General features: G+C 35.0%; 3 protein-coding genes across 3 annotated transcripts; all 3 read right to left on the bottom strand.

The window, feature by feature from the left end:
* Positions 1–277: 277 nt before the first annotated feature.
* On the bottom strand, positions 278–4,328 carry LOC104095276 (protein trichome birefringence-like 23). The gene is made up of 3 exons (XM_009601365.4): positions 3,808–4,328; positions 2,787–3,073; positions 278–1,491 (listed from the first exon to the last, which is right to left on the bottom strand). Exons 1-3 carry the CDS (start codon positions 4,046–4,048, stop codon positions 718–720), a joined length of 1,302 nt encoding a protein of 433 aa, XP_009599660.1. The 5' UTR covers positions 4,049–4,328; the 3' UTR covers positions 278–717.
* A 1,290-nt stretch (positions 4,329–5,618) lies between these two features.
* On the bottom strand, positions 5,619–6,722 carry LOC104095277 (plant UBX domain-containing protein 7-like). The gene has a single exon (XM_009601366.4). It carries the CDS (start codon positions 6,720–6,722, stop codon positions 5,619–5,621), a length of 1,104 nt encoding a protein of 367 aa, XP_009599661.1.
* Positions 6,723–7,889: 1,167 nt separating this feature from the next.
* LOC104095278 (protein ENHANCED DISEASE RESISTANCE 4-like) lies at positions 7,890–13,319 on the bottom strand. The gene is made up of 5 exons (XM_009601367.4): positions 12,606–13,319; positions 9,785–12,146; positions 9,474–9,534; positions 9,158–9,381; positions 7,890–8,146 (listed from the first exon to the last, which is right to left on the bottom strand). Exons 1-5 carry the CDS (start codon positions 12,721–12,723, stop codon positions 8,077–8,079), a joined length of 2,835 nt encoding a protein of 944 aa, XP_009599662.1. The 5' UTR covers positions 12,724–13,319; the 3' UTR covers positions 7,890–8,076.
* Positions 13,320–20,086: the final 6,767 nt, after the last annotated feature.

Genomic DNA, 20,086 nt, shown 5'->3' with positions numbered 1-20,086 from the left:
CTCGACTACTTCACCGTGTACCCGCTTTCTTCCGCCAGCATAGGTATTGAAAAATAAAGCTTAAGCAGATCTGCCAGAATTTGCATTCTTAAGGCCTTTTTTCCCTAGACAAGGCTAACAGAGAGCATGTATTGCTCACTTTTCCAGGACCAACCTAAACAGCACTTTACAGTTACAAATTTTAAGATAAAGTGCTAAGAGGGGAGAAGTAGATATGATGAAGTTGGTTAAACTACTAACAATCATTCAAAAGTTTGGAATATCAAATACAAAGTAATTAGTGGAAAACTGCATCAAATTTATCTTAGCTTGTGACTTGCGAATTTTATGTACAAGTGTACAACACAATCTGTTATTCATCAACATCAAATTCTCATTTGATTCAGATCTCTATAAATATTCCAAATCTCATCCCCCCCCCCCAAAAAAAAAAAATAGTTCCCACTACAGATATCTGAAAAACCATGTATATGAGAATCAAGCAATAACATTATAATTAAGATGAACTTCCCCAATGAAAAAATTATATATAGTCAAACTGAAGCTTAACCCGAGGAACATGGTCGCGAGCAGCACCCATCGTGTGGCTTAAATCTCTAGTATTCACATCACAGAGTAGGGATACACATAGCAACGTCTGTTCTCAGTAAATGCCATCGCGTGAACTGGCCTCTCTATTTGCTCAAGAAACAATTTCCACTTCACAAGTTTATGCCATTAACCATTTAACACCATCTCCATTAGCATATCATTCCAAGCATCTATAGGTCCAGGCAAACACCAATGCAAGCAATCATTGATGATTTTTGCATTCTTATCTTTTGCAAACGGTTGAAAATACCTGTATGGACCTGGATGCCCATCGGGCCTCATTAACGAAAGGGCAGTTACATCGAAAAGCTTTAGATTCAAACCCTTCTCAGAAGCTTTAACTGTAGCTTTTCCAATTTCCTCTATCTCGATTTCATGTAGAATCTTGTTAATCTCGGTCAAATTGAACTCACCTCCCTTCACTGGTTCGGTTCTTTTACAATTTCCGCCACTAAACCACTCACCATTCTCAAAATGGTCTGGTGTCGCGGTCCTGAAAAACATCATGCCTTTGTGATTTGATGAGAGGAGATAGTTGAAAACATTTCCAAGAACTTTACGGTACGCAAAGTCAAAACCAAGCTCGGTCAAGTTCCTTTTCGGACAGTAGTGGCAGCCCACTACTGTATCGTTTTCATAGTAGATTGCAGTTTTGACATACCACTCACCGCTTGCAAATATCATATAATCAAAATTGTTAAACTGATCAGTCCAACTCGCATCAAGTTTGTCCAGATGAAGTTCAATCTCAGATGTGGAAACTCCGTTGTAGTCTTCAAATATAGCTGCTTGTGCAAGAAAGGGGGACCAAATAACTGAAACTGTAAAGTTGTATGAGGGGAATAACCATCTCCTGGATCGGTACTCCTTGTCATGGTATACTTCAATGGCCTGCTCTACCTGAAATATGATCGTCCAATCAGATTAGAAAAGAATAAAAAAACAAAAAAAACACAAACCTATAGTTAGAAGAGTGGCAAGTTCACAAAAACAGAACCTTCAAATAGTAGCACCACATCCTTCTGTGGATTATACAAGAAACTGTAAAAGACAGAAGAATAGCACCTCATAATCACTCAACAACTAGCAAAATTGCAAGCAATTAATCGGGCTCAGCCGGCATTAGTGAAACATCCATTACGGCCAAAAGCCACATCCAAGATCGAAAATTCAAACAGATACCTAACATAGTTATATCACACTATAGCTTCTGTGATAAACAGACTTTTTTATTTATTAAAACGTCATATAAGCAGTCCGATTCGATTCTTTTGGCAGATCCAAGATGATACAAACATCTAACAGTTTGCATACAAGGTCTTCATAACCGAAGTATGTGCTGAAACCTGTTACCATGCAACTGATTGGCTTTTGGTACCCCCAAGTATATCTAACCGTACTTGATAGCTCAGTAATTAACCGGTTACAAGCATTTCCCGACTAAGACGAAAAATGGTGGAAGAATTTTAAGGCCCGAACTAAAATTTTAAATTGAAAGAAACCAGCAAAGGAAATACTCTGGCGACACTATAATGGTGATCTAAACATTCAAGCTATCTCCCAGTAACAGCTTCCGTGCAATATAAAGTTAAACACTTTTACTTTAATGTTTGAAACACCTAAATTTTATGAGATAAATGAATACTACCTCCATTCCAAGTTGACTGGCTTTTCTTATTGGGCTGCCACAAATGCTGTCCACTGTTTTTAAAGTAAAAAATTCCAATGGGCCAAAAATAGCAGCCCTGTGCACAAGGCATCCGCGTTCCAATGCATTTTATATTAGTACGAAAAGTTGTACCGGTCCAATTTTTACTTCTGGACAATTTTTCTCTACCCCATTTTTCAACAACAAAAGAGGGAAGGGTACATTTTGGGTGGAACGGAGTGAACATAATTGAGAATACCAAACAAAGAAATGGAGTGGAACATCATAATCCCAAGATCATTCCTTTGTACCGAATGGATAACCAAAATGCCCTACGCAAAAAGCTATGTGCTAACTTATTCAAGTCAATAGAGCAGAATGTATTGTGCCTTCATGGAAAAAGATTTTCCAAGCAACGAGAAGAACAAAAAGATCATTTTGTTACTTGATCAATGCCAATGCTAAATTATGGTGGAAACATGGCGAAAGAACAACCAAAACTTACACAAGCAATTTAGAGCAATTGACAATGGCTGTAACTAGTTACCTTTGAGAGTACGCAAAGAAATGATTGGACATGGTTCCTCGATATTGAATCACCGATCAATGCCCATGTTTTATTACTCACTAACTGAAGAAACTTATGTGGATCAAACCGAGGCAACTGGCAATTACGTGGATTCCACCTCCAGTAAAGATAACCAGTATCAGGCCGGCCATTCGTCATACAATTCTGATGGCTTTCAATAAATTTGCATGTTTCGTTCGTGTAAACAGGACCAGATGGATCCGGAATCCAATCTCCATTGAAAAGATTACACTTCCCTGCTTGCTCTATAGCACAAAGGAAACAAATCACACCATGTGACAACAGAGACAACAAACTTGGTTTTCCAAAACAAGACACATACTATAAAGGGACAGCAGCTAAAGAATCAGCCAACAGATCTATAACCTACTATGACGTAAAGCAAGATAACTAAATCAAACAAAATGTTCTATTTACTTTGTCAAGTTCAACACTTAGGTAACGATTCCAGTTAAAACAAATCCCCCCCCTCCCAAAAAAAAATAAAAATATACAGAGTTCCACACTGAATGAAAAGCAAGCATTTATTCTTTGCACATTTTGACTTACTACAACCACAACCATACAAATTATTGCTAATCAACTGCACATCTAATAACCAGAATCATAAAAGGGAAGGGGAAGAAGCAGATGCGCATTCATGATCATAGCTCACTGAATGTGGAATAACAATGCACCTACTTACAATTATTCTACGATAATGTTATTACATCGAGTTACCTGCAATTGTTATTTAAACAACATGATGGTGCAACTTGCAAGTATTTTACACCGTTGATGCATAAAAGTTAAACTCAACTTTTAAAGATTATAGCTATAATAGATCCAAAAGTAATTAAATTTCACATTCTCAATTATGCAACAATTCTTCCTTATGATCATTAAGGAGTTACCTTCTTTATGACATTCTAATATCATATATATATTCAATTTCTATTCACAAATATATAAATCCAGGAATGGGAAAAAGCTCAAATACCTTCAGGAACAATCTGATCTGCAGTTTCAGGCAAACTGAAAGAAACTGGAGGCGATAAAGATTGAGTCTTTTGGACAAAAGGGGTTTCTTGAACTTCAGAAATCACATCAGATCTTGAAAATAAAAGCCTAAAAGCAAGACCCAATAACAAAATCGAAAATCCCAACTTTAAAACAAAGTGATTTTGCTTGTAAAGTGACCTCCACCATGATTTCCAATGAAACAACATTTTCTTCAGCATTCACACTGAGCTCTTCTATTTTCACTATGGGGCGAAGATCTTTAATGAAAATACATAAAGATGTAATCTTTAGCTCAAGATTTCAAAAGGGTATTGAACTTTAGTGCCAATACGTGAAACAGATAGAGGATAATACAGTATTAAATGCAAGTTGAAGGAGCCGACAAAGGTGGACTGTGTGGAGTGTGTAGTAGATTGCAGAAGCACATGATGAAGAAACGTTAAACAATTGAGTTTTGGTTTGGAGTTTGGACAGAAACAGAAGATACAGAACCAGGGAATATTTTAATTCCCATTCTTTATAACTAAATAAGTAACAAAAAAGATTAACCATTTAATCTTTTTTTAGATCATAGGATTCACATTTATTACTCCATTATGTAGAAAATATTGTTAAATATTTAGAATGGAGATTTAGAATTTGAATTTTATGAATTGGAATTTTATCACATCTAATTAAATTTATTGGATTTGAAATTTATTACTACTATTTAAAGTTACTTATTGAATATTTTAAACTACAGGTTAGATGAATGTAGTTTATATATAAGATCTACCCTTGTTTAAAATAAATAAATTAAAGTATTCCTCTCAATTGACAATTAGGTATATATTTGCACCCAATAAAGATGTGCAAATTGAGTGATTGGTTTTCTTCAATATAAAGACTTCCTAATTCAAAATGTGAAAAAATAATAATCTGGGACTACATTATGATTAAGATAATACATTTTAGCTTTATGGTTTATGTCCCTTACCTAATGTGTTAGTACACACTGTTTAGATGACTGAATTAGTTTACCAACTAAAGAAAATGATAATTACATGAGTGCAGGTTTTGAACATGACAAACTATCATTAAATTTTACTATTAAGGTTTTGTTTAGTGGCACACTTTCCTTTATAATCCGTGTAAAGAAGAATGTTACCTTTCTATATATGTTAATAAGATGATTAATGACAATCATACAAATATTAATGTCTTATTCTAGACTACAAATTATAATTTTTTTTTTTTTTAACCTTCGTGTTTTGTCAAACACCATCACATAAATTGGAACGAAAGAAACAGTATTTTTTTAGCATGATATTTTTGGATTTGGATTTAGGCATGATGTAGATCTTTCTCTAACATCTTTCCACACCTATAACTCAGATTCTAAAATTTACACATAGATTCAAATTTCCTTTTTAAGCAAGAACAAAATACAAATCCACTTTGATCCCCGAATTTATTAATACAGTCAAATCTTTCTATAACAGCCTTATTTATTTCTATATTTTTTGGTTGCTATAATGAAGTGCTATTATAGAAGACATACATTATAACATAACATAAAAATCGGTTCCGAGTAAAACTTGACTTGTATAGTGAATAGTTGTTATATATGAATGTTGTTATAGAGAGGTCCGACTGAATTAGTAAGTTTGTTCATCGTTCTCCATGAAAAAACATATCTCTTTTTCAATAAATAAGCTCCGAAATATTCTAAAAAAGGATATTGGCAGGAAGCTACATTATCAATAAAAATCAAGCTAAGTTACATCATTTATGAAAATCAATGGGAATTCATTCCCAAGTTACAGAAACAATAGAATTATTAAGATCTGACTCCTCAAAAGTTAAGTTACTATCATACTCTAAAAACTTCACTGACCCTGGGAAAACTTGTCTGAATCGAAATGGCCTTGTCTCTGCTTCTTCAAACTCAACACAACAATAAGACCATAGCAACTTAATTGAATCAGTTTTCAAGAAATTCCTTTGTATTCTACGTCCATCAAAAAGGCGAATCGCAACTCTGCAAATTAAATTCTTATCACCCTTTGGTTCTTCAGACAAAGGAGGATAAAAAATCTTCATTACTTCTTTGATTTCATTACTCTGTTGTATGCCTTCATCTTCTTTAATTTCATCGCGAGGATTTTTCCTAGATCGTTTATGCAATAAATTAGCATAATATTCTGAGGGGCTAAGATCAATAAAAGATGTAATATCCTCTAGTAAATTTTCAGGCTGAACCATTCCATTCCAAGAACGCATTTTTTGACCTGTTATAGGATCAATTACTAATATAACAGGCAAAGAATTTAATTTATAGTACGTGCAAACTTTTTGGCCTTCCTCAGTATCATCATTTACTTGCCAGAAAATAAAATTCTTTTTTATAATCCGTGCAACATAATCGTTAGCCCAAGTATCTCTGTTTAGCATATGTGACGTGAATTCTTGCATGGATTGCACGTTCACTAACAGCCATTTGTTCTGCGTTTTTGCAGTATCAATCGCGTTGTTAAAAGGCCCGTTGTATAGCAAAGCAAAAGGTGGACGATACATAGAAGATAGATTATCGTCTCGTTCCTCTACCCTCCAAACATCTCCAGGACGACTACTCAATATTTTATTCTCTAAGTTGTGTGACGAACCATTGCCAATATATGGTACTGCAATATTGTGATCATCGTCGTCGACGTTGTCTCCGTCATATTGTCCCCAATTGTCTGCAGCTCCATTTAAGCTAGGATTATGGACAAGTTCATTATTGTAGAAAAGTTGAATTGCTTCCTCAAGATTCCAGCTTGTTGTCTGAAGGAATCGACGGGCAGTATCGGCGGTTTGATCTACGGCTATTTCAAGGAAAGAAGAAACTAACATCTGTTGGTATGATTCCATTCTTTTCTTTTCGTTGTAAAAGAATAGGTAGTAACACTTGTATTTATAATAGTAAGAGACCTACTTTGATTCGAAATAGGAACACTTATTTGATTTTGACTAGGAAAACTATTTTACACGTGAATTAAGAAACTGTTGAAAACTATCTCCTACACAATTTAGGATTACTATTATTTGTAAAACTATAAAATTTATTTAGGAATAAATTAAAGAAACTAGTAACAACCAAATATTAGACTGTAGTATTTAATCGTAGAATACTACTCCCTGTATTTCAATTTGTGTCTACGTTACTATTTCGGGAGTCCACGGCGTAGGCAACGTGCCCAAGTGTGTCACATGATACCGCTTCGTCAATTTTGTTTACTAAATATATATGTTAGATAATAAGAAAAATAAAAATATTGGGTAAGAATATAAAAATGACGTTGCTTAAAATATAAAAATGATACCAATTATTGTTATAGTGATTTATTTATTTATTCACTTTTTTAAATGGTGACACCACTTACAAAATTTCATGCATACGCCACTATCTACGAGGTTCATTTTTTACCACTGGTTTCTTAAATGTTTTATAAGTATTTTGAAATATTAATTATTATGACTTATAGTATTTTGTATGTAGTTTCCAAATATGTAAATTTTATTTCATAAAACTTGAAAAATCTATGTCTAATTTCATAGTCAACTTTGACTCTAGAAGACTTGCAGCAAAATCCAATGAATCCTCACTACTCAAAAACTCTAGCCGTTTTGTTATTGATGGAAAATTCATTCTTAAACACACATAATAATAATAATATATATGCTCGCTCTAGGGTTTTACGTAGATGAATTATTAATGGACTTATGAGTTGTGAGCCATCTTACATCCATTATGGGTAAACCCGACTCAATAAAAGTTTTCAACATAAACAATTTAGGATTACCATTCATGGTTTAATTTCTATAATTATTTATCTTTAATATGCCAAATACCATAATTTCGGCTTACATGCACTAACTAAAAATCATACTGTGATATACAAAAATATATTTGAAAACACATTAATCCACAGTTCTATCTCTTTGGTGTTGTAGTTACAGAGGAGTCTCCTTAATCAGAAAATATATTACAAATGCAGGATAATGTTCCCTTCTACAAGATGTTTGTAACATTCAATCTAGCAAACCAGAAGTAAACAGTGTGAAAATCTACATTAAAGAAGATAAATCAATAAATAACTGAATGATTTTCTGTCACCAAATAAAATGACTTTTTCTACTACAAAAATCTGTGCATATTAGTTACACAGGCTTCAGGTTACATTTCTTGTTTACATAAAGAAGAAGAGAAGCTTTATCCTTGCCTTCAACTAACATAATTGCTCTGCAATTGCTTTGGGACTTTCATACCAAATCCATGCTTTACTCTTTCAACCCTGTAAGAAAATCACAAAAACCAGAGAAACATCAGATTAGGTTATTAGAAAATATCCATTAAAACTATACAATATCCTCAAAGATAATATGCAAACAGATTATCGTCCAGCATATTCTCTGTTCAAGAGTAGTCAGAAGGTTTGAATAATTTTTTCAAATACATTTATTAAATTTTGGAAATATGACTGAAGATGTTAAATTTCAAAATCCTTTGCTAGGCATCACATAAACTTCTCTCGGTCAGTTCATCTATGGTTCTAATGGCAACAGTCATGATTGAGATTTGAGAGAAGTCAGATATTCAATACGAAAGATAGAACAGGTAACACTTTAGACTTAATCGACCAACAACCAGTCCTAAACCTCAACCATAAAAGGAATCTAACGATTGTCCCAACTTATGACTTTAAAACTTGAGGTTTATTTTAATCCACCTAATTGTAACAGCATTCTTTTAATGTTGCATGCATATGTTCATATCCTTAGCTTTAGGTGCACAAGCTACCTAGTCATTTAAATGTATGAGCTTCCACTTGGACTACGCACTCTGATTATAATTGAATAGGTAGAAATTCTGATGTATGTTGTTTAATATCTAAGCAAGAAGTCTAGGTCCTCAGAGAGATGGTTGATTTTAGCTTTTAACTCAAATACAGCAACTAAAATCTGAAAAGTACATCCAACCACAGGCTTGCATTCACTTGGGCAGGCGAGAGTCTCTAGCCCAAAGAAGAATGGGAATACCAAAATATCTGACAAATTTAACCCCCAGTTCTCTTCAACAGCTACAACTTTCTATGAGCTTTTGGCTAACTTTTTTTTTTTTTAAAGGAGAATATGTGGTGATTAACTTCAATCCGATAGAACACTATAAAATGACCACAATAATCATTAGCTACTAACGATGGAAGAATAAAAGGCACACAATAAAAATTGTCAGTACTACAGTCTTATTCTATGGAACACGTAGAAAGTAGACTCTTTGATATATATGCTATATGGAAACTTACGTTGGGGCAAGTTTGCCTAGGCCATCAAGTTCTTCACCAGTGTGTTCATCAACAACTTTTCCTGAGATCTCTATGGAATAGGACTTATTTCGTGTCATAGGGAGACCTCTGCTCACCAGTAGATCTAAATCTTTCTGATGGAGCTCGCGTCCATTCACGTAAATCCCTGTATTCCCAGCAGCACAATCTTTTGGGATTGGAAAATTAAATTCCTCAATATTTGGCTGCAAGAAAAATTGTGATACTTCATCAATTGGTAATCCACCAAAAAAACGCCCAAGAGATATGTTCTACATCAGACATTATTTAATCCTACCAGAATGACGCCAAGGCAGGGATGGCCCATCACTCCCCAAAAGCCAGCTCGGTAGTCATACCTAGTTCACCATTTAAATAACAGCATTTGAAGTCAATTTTCAGATGATCTAAGTTTATCATCATATATTAGATGGCAAAATAATATCCACAAGAAAACAATCAAGAAAGCATCACCGTTGTAAATTTCACCATGATTACTACCATCCAGAATTATGAGAAAGCAAACAAGAAAAGGATGAACTAATATGCATTTTTGAAACTAATATAGCATATAATATCTTTTGTCCTTTTCGGTACAGATGCACTTACCAATAATCTCCTGGCTGAATGGGCCCCGCTAACTTCTCTGCCTTCTTAACAGCACGATCCAGTATCAGTCTTCCATTGACAAACACATTTGATCTTCCATTCTCTGAACTTTGACTAGACCTTGATAATTCTCCAAAGCTCCTTTTAATAAAACCCATAAAGGACTCGCCTCCCTTGTTGTTTTTTGATAAATTTTCCTCTTTGCTCGATTGATTTGATTCCATAGATACACCTACAAACTCATTTATCGATACATCCATTTCCACTGCCATAGATGTATCTTTAATAGAATTCTGCCTAGAGGTACTTTTATCAAGTATGGTCCTCTCTTGATCAGTGTTTTCCTTCATGTTCCCCTTGCTGTAATTTTCTACCACATCTTTGGGAGAAATACCATAAGTATGGTCCTTTCGAGATGAATCAAGGAGTGGTGGAGGATCATCTTCAAGGGGCATTTCAGCACGATGAGAAACGTCATGTCTAACAATCACGCTCTCTGGGCTTAGCTCATTTTCAGAAAGACTAGATGATGAGGAATGAGCATTATGCCTCTTCTCAGGTTCAGTGGAATTTGATTTCTGACTCCTCGAAGATGACCCGAGCTTAGCATCGGCTAAATGGCAGTTATAGTTAAAGTTATCATAATCATCAGACCAAGGGATCGTCTCCTCATTCCTCAAATTCTCATTTGGCACATCAGCTGAATCAGGAGCAAACTCAGCAGACACTTGTTTAACTTGCGTAGGAATGGATACACCCGACTCATTGCTACCAAGTTCAAATAGAATTATGGAGGAACAGGCTCCACATCTCATTCTCTTCTCACTCTTTCCTGTCATCTTTAGTTTTGTAGGCAGCTTCAGCAGCTCAAAGCAGCTACAGCACGTAATGAAAGGGGCACCACCTGCAATAGCTTGATATACACGTCCAACTCTATGGGAAACCACCACTCTTCTAGGATAACGCCGATGACCAAGACCACCATTTTCTGGCTCCAGGTCACTCGGACTTTTTGTAAGCCGCCTTCCTTCATGATAATTCTTATTAAGGGCATAGGAGCCTTCAGATGTATAACCCCCTGGACCATAACCCCCAGAGGTCATGTGGTGATGTAAAATGGGATTAGCAGGGGCGTCTCGTGACCTTCGGCTGCCAAAACCAGAGGGTTGAATCACAGCAGGAAAGTGATAATTTTGGTTCAAGCAAAGTGAACAAGAACATGCAGACTGGTGGAAAAGGGTGTCATGCGGATGTGGTACGAAGAAGTTATCCATTTGATGCCCAGGAAACTGTTTAGGGTACGTTTGGGGAAAAGGCTGATACAGAGTCTGATGGGGAGGCTTTCTGAGCATTTGTTGGTGATGTTCCTTTCTATTTCCAAGAAATTCATGTGAAAAATTGTCTGAACGATAAGCGTCTGCCATCATTGAACCATGTGGATCCTTATAAGGAACACTTCCTTGATGTCCATATGTGTATGGACGCTCTCGAACATTCTTAGCGGGACCTAGGGGATGTCGGTTAGCACCGTAAGAATCCTGGTTATGCACATCGTGCCTGCTATACGGATCAATGGTTGTTGAAGCCATCCTCGCATCAACAGGAACCCTATCCTTAGGTTTCTCAGAAACATCACAAGTTCGGCTGAGTTGGTCCTTTAAGTTATTGATCTTCCTTAAGAGCTCGGCTCTATCACTCTCCAAGTCCGCAACTCTAGCTACCCCATCCAAATCACCGTTGTACCTCCTATGGTTAACAGAGCCATAGTAAGAACCCATGTCATTTTCTAGTGGCCCGTCACTAGGATACGGAGGAGCACTGAAGTTCCCTTGCCTTGTGGCAGCTGCACCATTTGCATAAGATCTTTCGATGTACCGACTGTCCATAGGTGGTCCTGAACCTAGTAACTCCATTGAAGGCCTTACCCTTTTAAACTCATTGCCAACACTGAGACCAACAGATTCAACAGTATTAATCTTTCCCCAATAATTATCCGCCCTAACACCATGATCCATCTTGCCTTTAGAAGTAGAAGTACTACATTCATTGTAACCATAATTGTTCTCTCTTCTAAACCTATCTAACCTCGAACCAATTAAAATTTGTTCACCCTCTCCGGCTTTATCAACATCATCCAAAACTTCCTTATCATCGGATCCTGAAATCACTCGATTATGTGACACCATTCTTCCATTATGACTTTTCCCTTCTGTCCTCCTCGGTAGAATGTCACTACTTTCCTCATCGAAATCAGAAACAGTATCTAAACTCATGGCAACCTCTCCTTTACCAGCAACTGCTCTACCCTTTTCACCATCTGAAATCTCCGACAAGCCATCATCCAAAATCCCCTTATTCTTTGCTGCATTACCATAATAACAAACAAAAATGGAACTTTAGAATCTTAAAAACAAGATTCAATTTGAAACTTATTCTAACATAGCTATGCTAGACATATTACAAAAGTTCTGCTGTATTGAATATGTGAACGACATAAAGAAACATATGCACAGAGGGAAAACGTTGAATCTTGTGAAATGCTCGTCTAAAAGCATAAACTGCTATAGATAGACATTTTTATTTACTTATCTTCAACTCACCCCTTCACATGCGGGCCAGATTCTTTTTCTTAGACGAAACAAGTGAAAGTATTTACAACAACAACAACCACTACTACGCCTCGGTCACAAACAAGTTGGGATCGGCTATATGAACGTTACTCCATTTAAAAGTACTTAGTTCTACTTAAACTATTAGATGAGCAGTTTTACATAATTCAACATTAAGGTATAAACTATAAAAGTAAAAGAGAAAGGAGTACCTCTAAGAACAGTACCACAACCACCACATTGGTAAACAGAAAAGTCATGGAGCTCAGGGAGAAGATTCCCACACTTTGGACAACGAACCAATCGAACATTTGAAGAAGCTTCTGCCATTTTCAAGATTCCTTAAAGAGTAATCAACTCCTTTTGACACCAAAATTCATCCAAAAATGGATCAATAACAAGAACTCAAAATCCCAAAACACCAAGTTAAAAAAGGAAAAAATACCCAAATAAAAGCTTAATTCAAAGAGCAAAATCAAGTCTTGAACTTGTCAAATTTAAGCAGAAATTGCAAAAGGCAATAACATTATCAAACAAGAAATGCAAAGCTCAATACAAAGAGCTTTTATCAAACCTTGAACTTGACAAATTTAAGTAGAAATAGCAAAGAGAATAATTTTATCATAGAACAAATTTGCATTTGGGGTTATTGGACTAAACCAATTTTGAGTAAAATGGGCAAAGATGATAACTTTATCACTTGAAGGTACAAAAGAAACACAAGAAAAATAAAGTGTGAAACTTAACAGTACAGTCCAGAAAGAGGGGAAAAAAAAAGGCAACAATTTCTTGTTGGTTAAAAAAAGAGCTGCAGAATTTGATGTTCCCAAGAAAGAGAAAAGGGAAGGTTTGGATTTGGAGGGAAGAGAAAAGAGAGAATATGTTGATGACCCGTTTCCCGACAATTTCTTGCTTTTCTCAGGTTACATTACATTACAATATTACATAACAACTTCTAGGAAAGAGGGGACCAATATTCCTAGTCTAATATTTGTATAACTATAAGAATTTTGAAATTAATAATTTAAATTACGAAAAAGAGTCAAAAATATGTTTATCATTTAATAAATAGTTTAAAATAACTTTTCGTCTATTTTTTAATTCAAAAATACACACAATGTCATCTTTCGGATTAAAATTACCCCGGAATAATTTGTCGGTCCTTTAATGCACTGGTATCGTTTTATCGAGTTCTTAACCCCAGAGCAGTTCGGGGTATTTCTGGATCAAAAAGTGGACAAAGAGTAATATTTATATGATTATACATGTCATAATATTTATGAGGTTAAAAAAAAAAATCATTGATTAAAAGGTCTCATTATTTTTTAAACACTTTAATAAAAAATAATGTCAAATAAAATTGAAATGCAGGAAGTATGGGGTAAATTTGTACTTCATTTTCTTTTGTCCTTAGCATATTGGAATTGTTTAAAGGTGTGGATGATATTTCGTTTTCGATATTAAAGTAGCTTTGACAAAGCCAAAGAGCGAGCGATGGGGCTGCTAGCTGTCGTGCATCTTTAGTCAAAATTAGTTTCAAGTATTGCTTGTTCTTGAGCGACTTGGTCTTAAACTAATAAATTCAGGATTTAAACCATATGAGTTTAGCTTTTAAATTTTTTAGTATTTAACCTATTATATTTTTAAAGTTACGAGTTCATATATATTATTTTTATAATTTTTACATATAAATTTTTACCCTGCGTCAAAAATTATGGATTCAATTGAACCGTCGTTAGTACGCTAGGTCCGCCCCTGCTTACACCGTTTGACAACATCTTCTTTTTTGGTCACTTTCTTTCTTTTTAGTTGCATTCGTTTCAAAAGTTTACTAGAAGCAAATCTTTGTAGATATTAGGATACGGAATAATGTTGTCTTTGAAATTCAGAATCTCTTTCAATTTAACTATATTAGATATATTTAATTTTTGAGATTCCCTAACACAATTAATTTGAATTCGCTTAAGATAAGCTCACTAAAATGTGTAACATTTCATAGCATTTCAAAATTCGACTCGAAAACTCTGATTAAGGATAAGATAATCTGAATTATCTCACCACAACCTTCAATAGTAAGTTCAATCTCTTTTACGTGTCTCACTAGTAGCAATTCTTGTCTTTTAATATATATGGAGTAACTATTTATCAACTTCCATATCAATTAATAGCCTCAAAAAAGATATCGGACTCGGTGTGAAAAAAATGTTAGAAATAAAAGAAAATAGAGGTATTTATCACTTTTAGTCCGTACCAGAAATTATTTACATTCGGTAGCAAAAAAAGTATATAAAATTTATAAAATTTTTGTATATAACATACAGAATATATATATATATATATATATATATATATATATATATATATATATATATATATATATTTTCGATTATTATTTTGAGAGCTGCATACCCAAGAGGACATTTAGGACAAAGTGAAAATTCTGTACGTGTATATATTATTTTTCACATATTCTTAATATCTGATTTACTCCTTATTTATAATTTCTAGGGATCATATCTAGCTATTTTAATTTATGTCCAAGCTTAGTTTTAAAATACAATCTGCTTATCATTTTAAAATCATAATTTTGAGGAAGAAATTGCAAGAGACAGATTATAATTGATTTGGCATATTAAAGTAACAGTTTAGGTGAAATAATTGTATTTCTGCACCTGCAAATCATGGTGAGTTGAACAAGAATTTGCCGTCCATGATTATTGTAGCGGATGATATAAGCGACGATGACTTTAAGTTATTGAAAAATCAATTATAGTACTATCAGACCAAGAACTAATAAGTTTGATTTTTTTTTTTGGGTTGACTTAGTAAAATAATCCATAGTAATATTGGTATAGTATATAGTTTTAATTTAAAAACAACAAAAAATAAATACCAACAACCAACGTGGTACCCATAATAATTTATGAACGACCTCAGGTATAAGTGAGAAGAATATATAGTTTGAAGTTCTGCAATCTTAAATCTTCCTTGAAAATGTTTTTATTTTCTTTTACTTTTAGCTAGCTAATTAATTCTAGTTGTTTGTTTCAACAAATTTCGTTGTTATAAGTACTTTTTGCAACTACTTGACATGTAAGACAAGTAAGCCTTGAACCTTATCACAGTTCTACTCATTATTAATTAGATTTATGAAATTCTCCTAATTCTTAACTAGAGATATTAGGTTTCATCTCGAGAATGAAGAGATCTTTGACAAGGGAGCAATATAATTATTTAGCTCTACACAATGTGAATCTAAATTAGACGGGATATTATATTTAGAACCAAATGATTAACTAATAAAAAGCAATTCAAATAAAGAGTGTGTTGCTCACGTGGGATTTCAAAACTAATAGTTCCAAAAGGTCACAATTGGAATACCAAAAAGTCATATATCTTTTTTTGCCGTGAAATCAGCTTATTATGAAAAATATTTTTTAGAAGCAATTTGACTTTGGCTAACATTATTTTTGAGCAGTAATTAATACTTGGCTAAATTTTTAAAAAATATTTTTAAGTGTATTTTTCTTAAAAGCGCTTTTTAAAAAAGTAATTTTGGAAATAAATTATTTTTTCTGTTTCTCAAAAATTCACCTCTAATGAATAGTTCCGGTGTTACCCAATTAAATCAATTTCTCTCTTCTCCGCGTGGATTTTACCAAGTCCGTACTGCTCTTCCAAACGTTAGTTTCTAAATCTTTAGGAGTTTAAGTTCTTGATTACTTAAAAGGTAAATATATTTATTAAATAAATATTAATTGATAACTTGTAGGAGTACTATAATTAGTACTTACTTAGTAGTTAAGTAAGAGGATTTCCCACAAAAAAAGAATTTAGTTGTCAGAGACAACATTTTTGTCCAATGTACACTTTAGTAAAGGGCAGTTTCACGTACCTACGCTCTATTGATCTTGTTCTTATTTTTCTGCAAAGATTCTTAATCATGTGAGTGACTCAGAGAATCTTAATCAAACTCATCATCTATGTTATGACTTTAGACTCATCATCTCATTTTTCGACTATATATTTTTGTCCATTGCAGCCAAATATCAAGAATGATCAATAACAAACTCATATTGGAGGAGAAAGATAGAGGAAATGATTCAATCTTGGACTATGTTAAGTCATGTGCTTAATTAGTAGACTTGCAAGTCGTTGTTTCTGATATGAAAGTGAAAGTGGAGTGAAAACAGACCCTAAGCGGGATGCAAAAATGTTTAATTACATTACAAATATGAATATAAAAGTCAAATTCAATCATTAAAATAAGATTCTTATAGTCCGATCTTCTTTTTTCTACGTTCCCAAAATGGATCCTATCATATATAATCCTCCTTAATAGACGAAATATTCTTACATGATTTTTAGCCGGGCCAAGTGCACCAGCTTTAGTCTTCTAGGTTTCATCTTTTATTCTACTTAACCAAGTTTCTAACAAAAGTTCTAACTTTATTTCAAGACCTATTGATGTGTGGCTATAATTTCGTATTTTAGTACATTATTTGCCTTGCATTTTATATATTTTAATGATAAACTGCACTTTAATTGCGCGTAATGGAATCTATTTTATGTGTAGATGAATTAGAGATGAAAGTAGAGCAAAAGAAATACTTAAAGGCTAAAGTGTGCTCGAAAACAGTTGAAAAAAAGAAGAAAAAAGTGAGCAGCCTACAAATGAGAAAGCTTGCGAAGCCAGGCCTAAAGGGGCATTAGAGCAGGCTAGGCGAGGGGTAACGCGAGATCCACCATGCATTGAAGCTGGCGACGCCAAGTCTGGGGAGAGCTTCAGCTAGCATGAAGCCTCGCGAGGCCAGGTCTGAAGCGCGCACATTCCAAACTTTGAAGGCTTATTTCATCTCCTGGTTTGACTAGGACTTGGTCTACGCATTTAGGTCTTTTCCTACACATATAAATAGACTTAAAATGCCACTTTTGAAGGACTTTTGGCAATTGGAGACAAGGATAGCTCGTGGAACAACCGTTGGGAATTAGGCTCATTGATTTCTACATCCCTTATCCTTACTTTGTAATTTAATTATGCAAAATATTTCGAATATTGCTACTATGAGTATGAGTAGCTAAACTCCTAATCTAAGGTTTTGATGGAACCTATTGAAGGATGATTTTCTTGTTACGTTAATATAGATTTGTCGTAGTATTTTCTCTATTTGTTCAACTATAATATTATTGTGGTTGATCGAAGGGCCCTTAATCGACTGTACCTATTTAGTGTGTACTACTCGGGAGAGAGTATATATTTAGGTAGTTGTTGAACAACATCACTTCTAACGTATAAGAGAGATCAATATATAGGGTTTAAAGGTGGGATTAGGGATAATGAAACCTTGGTCCGATCTGAGTGAGCCGTACTTAATGTCAGGTAGCGTAATTCGGGAGAATATGTCTAGTAAATTATGGTAATTACTCGGGAGAGAGTTACGACAGTCAGAGTGCTCATGATCAATAGAGAAGACTTAGGCAAATTTATAAAAAACGTAGCGGAAAAGATTCAGACAATAGGGGAAATCACAACTTTAGATCATTCCAATTCTTGTCTACAACTGTTAATAGTTAGTTATTAATTGTTGCATTTTCATTACGTAATATTTAGTTAGTAAACATCTAAATTGTTACTTAAATATTTCTGAAGATTAATTGCGTGAGTTCGTGCGAGTCTAGTAGTTGTGTTTGATAGGTTAATTCCCTGTGGGATTCGATTCCGGACTTACTAGCCGGAATATATTTGCAACGAACGCTTAGGCCTTTTTATAAGGCATAGTTGGGCGTGATCAAATTTTGGCGTCGTTGCCGGAGAATTGACGATGTTATTAAGTGCAGCTAAAAGAAGTGCTAGAATTCTTAGTGTAGTCAATTTTCTTCATTTTAAACCAAATACACTGAAATTTAACGTTTGTAGTCTTGGGTGTTACAGGTGCATGCCTAGGAACTCCTTGAGAACTGGTGAATTGCTCGAAGCATTATCAGATCCTGAGAAAGTTTTCAAGGCACTAAATCGTGCAAACAAGAAAGGCAAACAACAACAAAACCCGACAGACCAAATCGAACCAGACATGGATAGCATAATAGAAAATCCAATCAACAACAGAAACAATGTGAATGAACCAAACAATCAGGGTGTGGTGCCTCTTGTACCAGAAGCAGCATTATATGATTGGGCACAACCCACCGCCGACAATCTGGCAACTGCAATTGCAGTCCCTCAAATACAAGCAAAATCATTTCAAATCACAAACAACATGCTACATTTGTTACAGAACAAGGGACTGTCCTTAGGGTCATACATTAAAGACCCTCAATAGTATCTGAAGAATTTCCTGTCGATATGTGTCATGCAAAGGCAACCTAATGTGACAATGGAAGTAATAAAGCTATTGTTGTTTCCATTCTCGGTGACAGGAGAAGCTCGGACATGGCTTAATTCACTCCCCATAAATTCCATCACTACTTGGGAGGAATTAGTCAAGCAATTTTTAAACAAGTTCTACCCACCTAATAAAACTGCCAAACAAATTGATGATATATTGAGCTTCAGGTAGAGACCAACAGAATCACTACAAGAAACGTGGGAGAGCTCAAGGGTATGCCGGTTAAGTGTCCACATCATGGCATTCCATATCAGATGTTGGGGCAGAGGTTCTATATGGGACTGACAGACGGCTTAAAGGCCAATGTTGATGCTTCAGCAGGTGGAGCATTTTTTAGCAAAACATTCAGAGAATGAAAGATCCTACTTGATAAGATGGCCCAAAACTCATGATGGATGACAAGAGACTCTACGATCACTCTTGTAGTTCACTCAGTGACTTTGGACCCAAACAACTCCATAGCTGAAAATATGGCCACTCTAATGACGCAAATGAGTATCCTCACCAAAAAGATCGATAAATCAGGTAGAAGCAGCATGTACACATAGTTGACATAACTAATGGGGGCTTATGTACACCATGCATTAACCAACCTTATGTATGCTCGTGGAGTGCGGAAGGTGACAACCAGCACTATCAGGAAGATATGAACTATGTTGCCAACTCTGGGGGACAGAGGCAAGGTGGTCAGAATTGGGGACAACAGAATCAACAATATAGACCAGCACAACAGCAGTACAATAACAGCAACAATCCTGGAGTTATGCGACCACAGGGTCAAGTGGTGCCTTACCAAAGGCAACAAGGTTACAACCAGCAAAATCAGCAACTAGCTTATCAACAACAACAGATTGTGAGACAAGATGATGTGTTTGTTGAACTTAAGGGAATGCTGGACAACAACAACAGAATGATGTAACAACTGATTGGGTCCACTGGAAAAATGCAAGAGAGATTGGACTCACATGAATCAGCGATAAAGGATATTAAGATTCAATTAGGACAGATTTCTATGGCTCTAAACAATCGTCCCCAAAGGACTTTACCTGAAGACACACAAGTCAATCCAAAAGATAAGGTCCCGAAACAGCTTAAGGCAGTAAGTCTACGAAATGGTAGACACCTAGATCTGGAGCAAGAGATTGCTTGCGAAAGCCGACCTACTGAAACACTTGTGCCAGTACCCATTGAGATAGATAATTAAACAGAGTTAACTGAGGTGACGGTACAACATGCACAAGAGAGAACATGCAAAGAAAAAGAGGTTGCGAAGGATACTGAGGTAGCACAAGAAACGATAGTAGAAG

The sequence above is a fragment of the Nicotiana tomentosiformis genome, chromosome 8, assembly GCF_000390325.3.
Source record: "Nicotiana tomentosiformis chromosome 8, ASM39032v3, whole genome shotgun sequence".
Lineage (NCBI taxonomy): Eukaryota > Viridiplantae > Streptophyta > Magnoliopsida > Solanales > Solanaceae > Nicotiana > Nicotiana tomentosiformis.
Note: the sequence above shows the minus strand (reverse complement) of the source record. Positions and strands in the feature narration are given on the sequence as shown.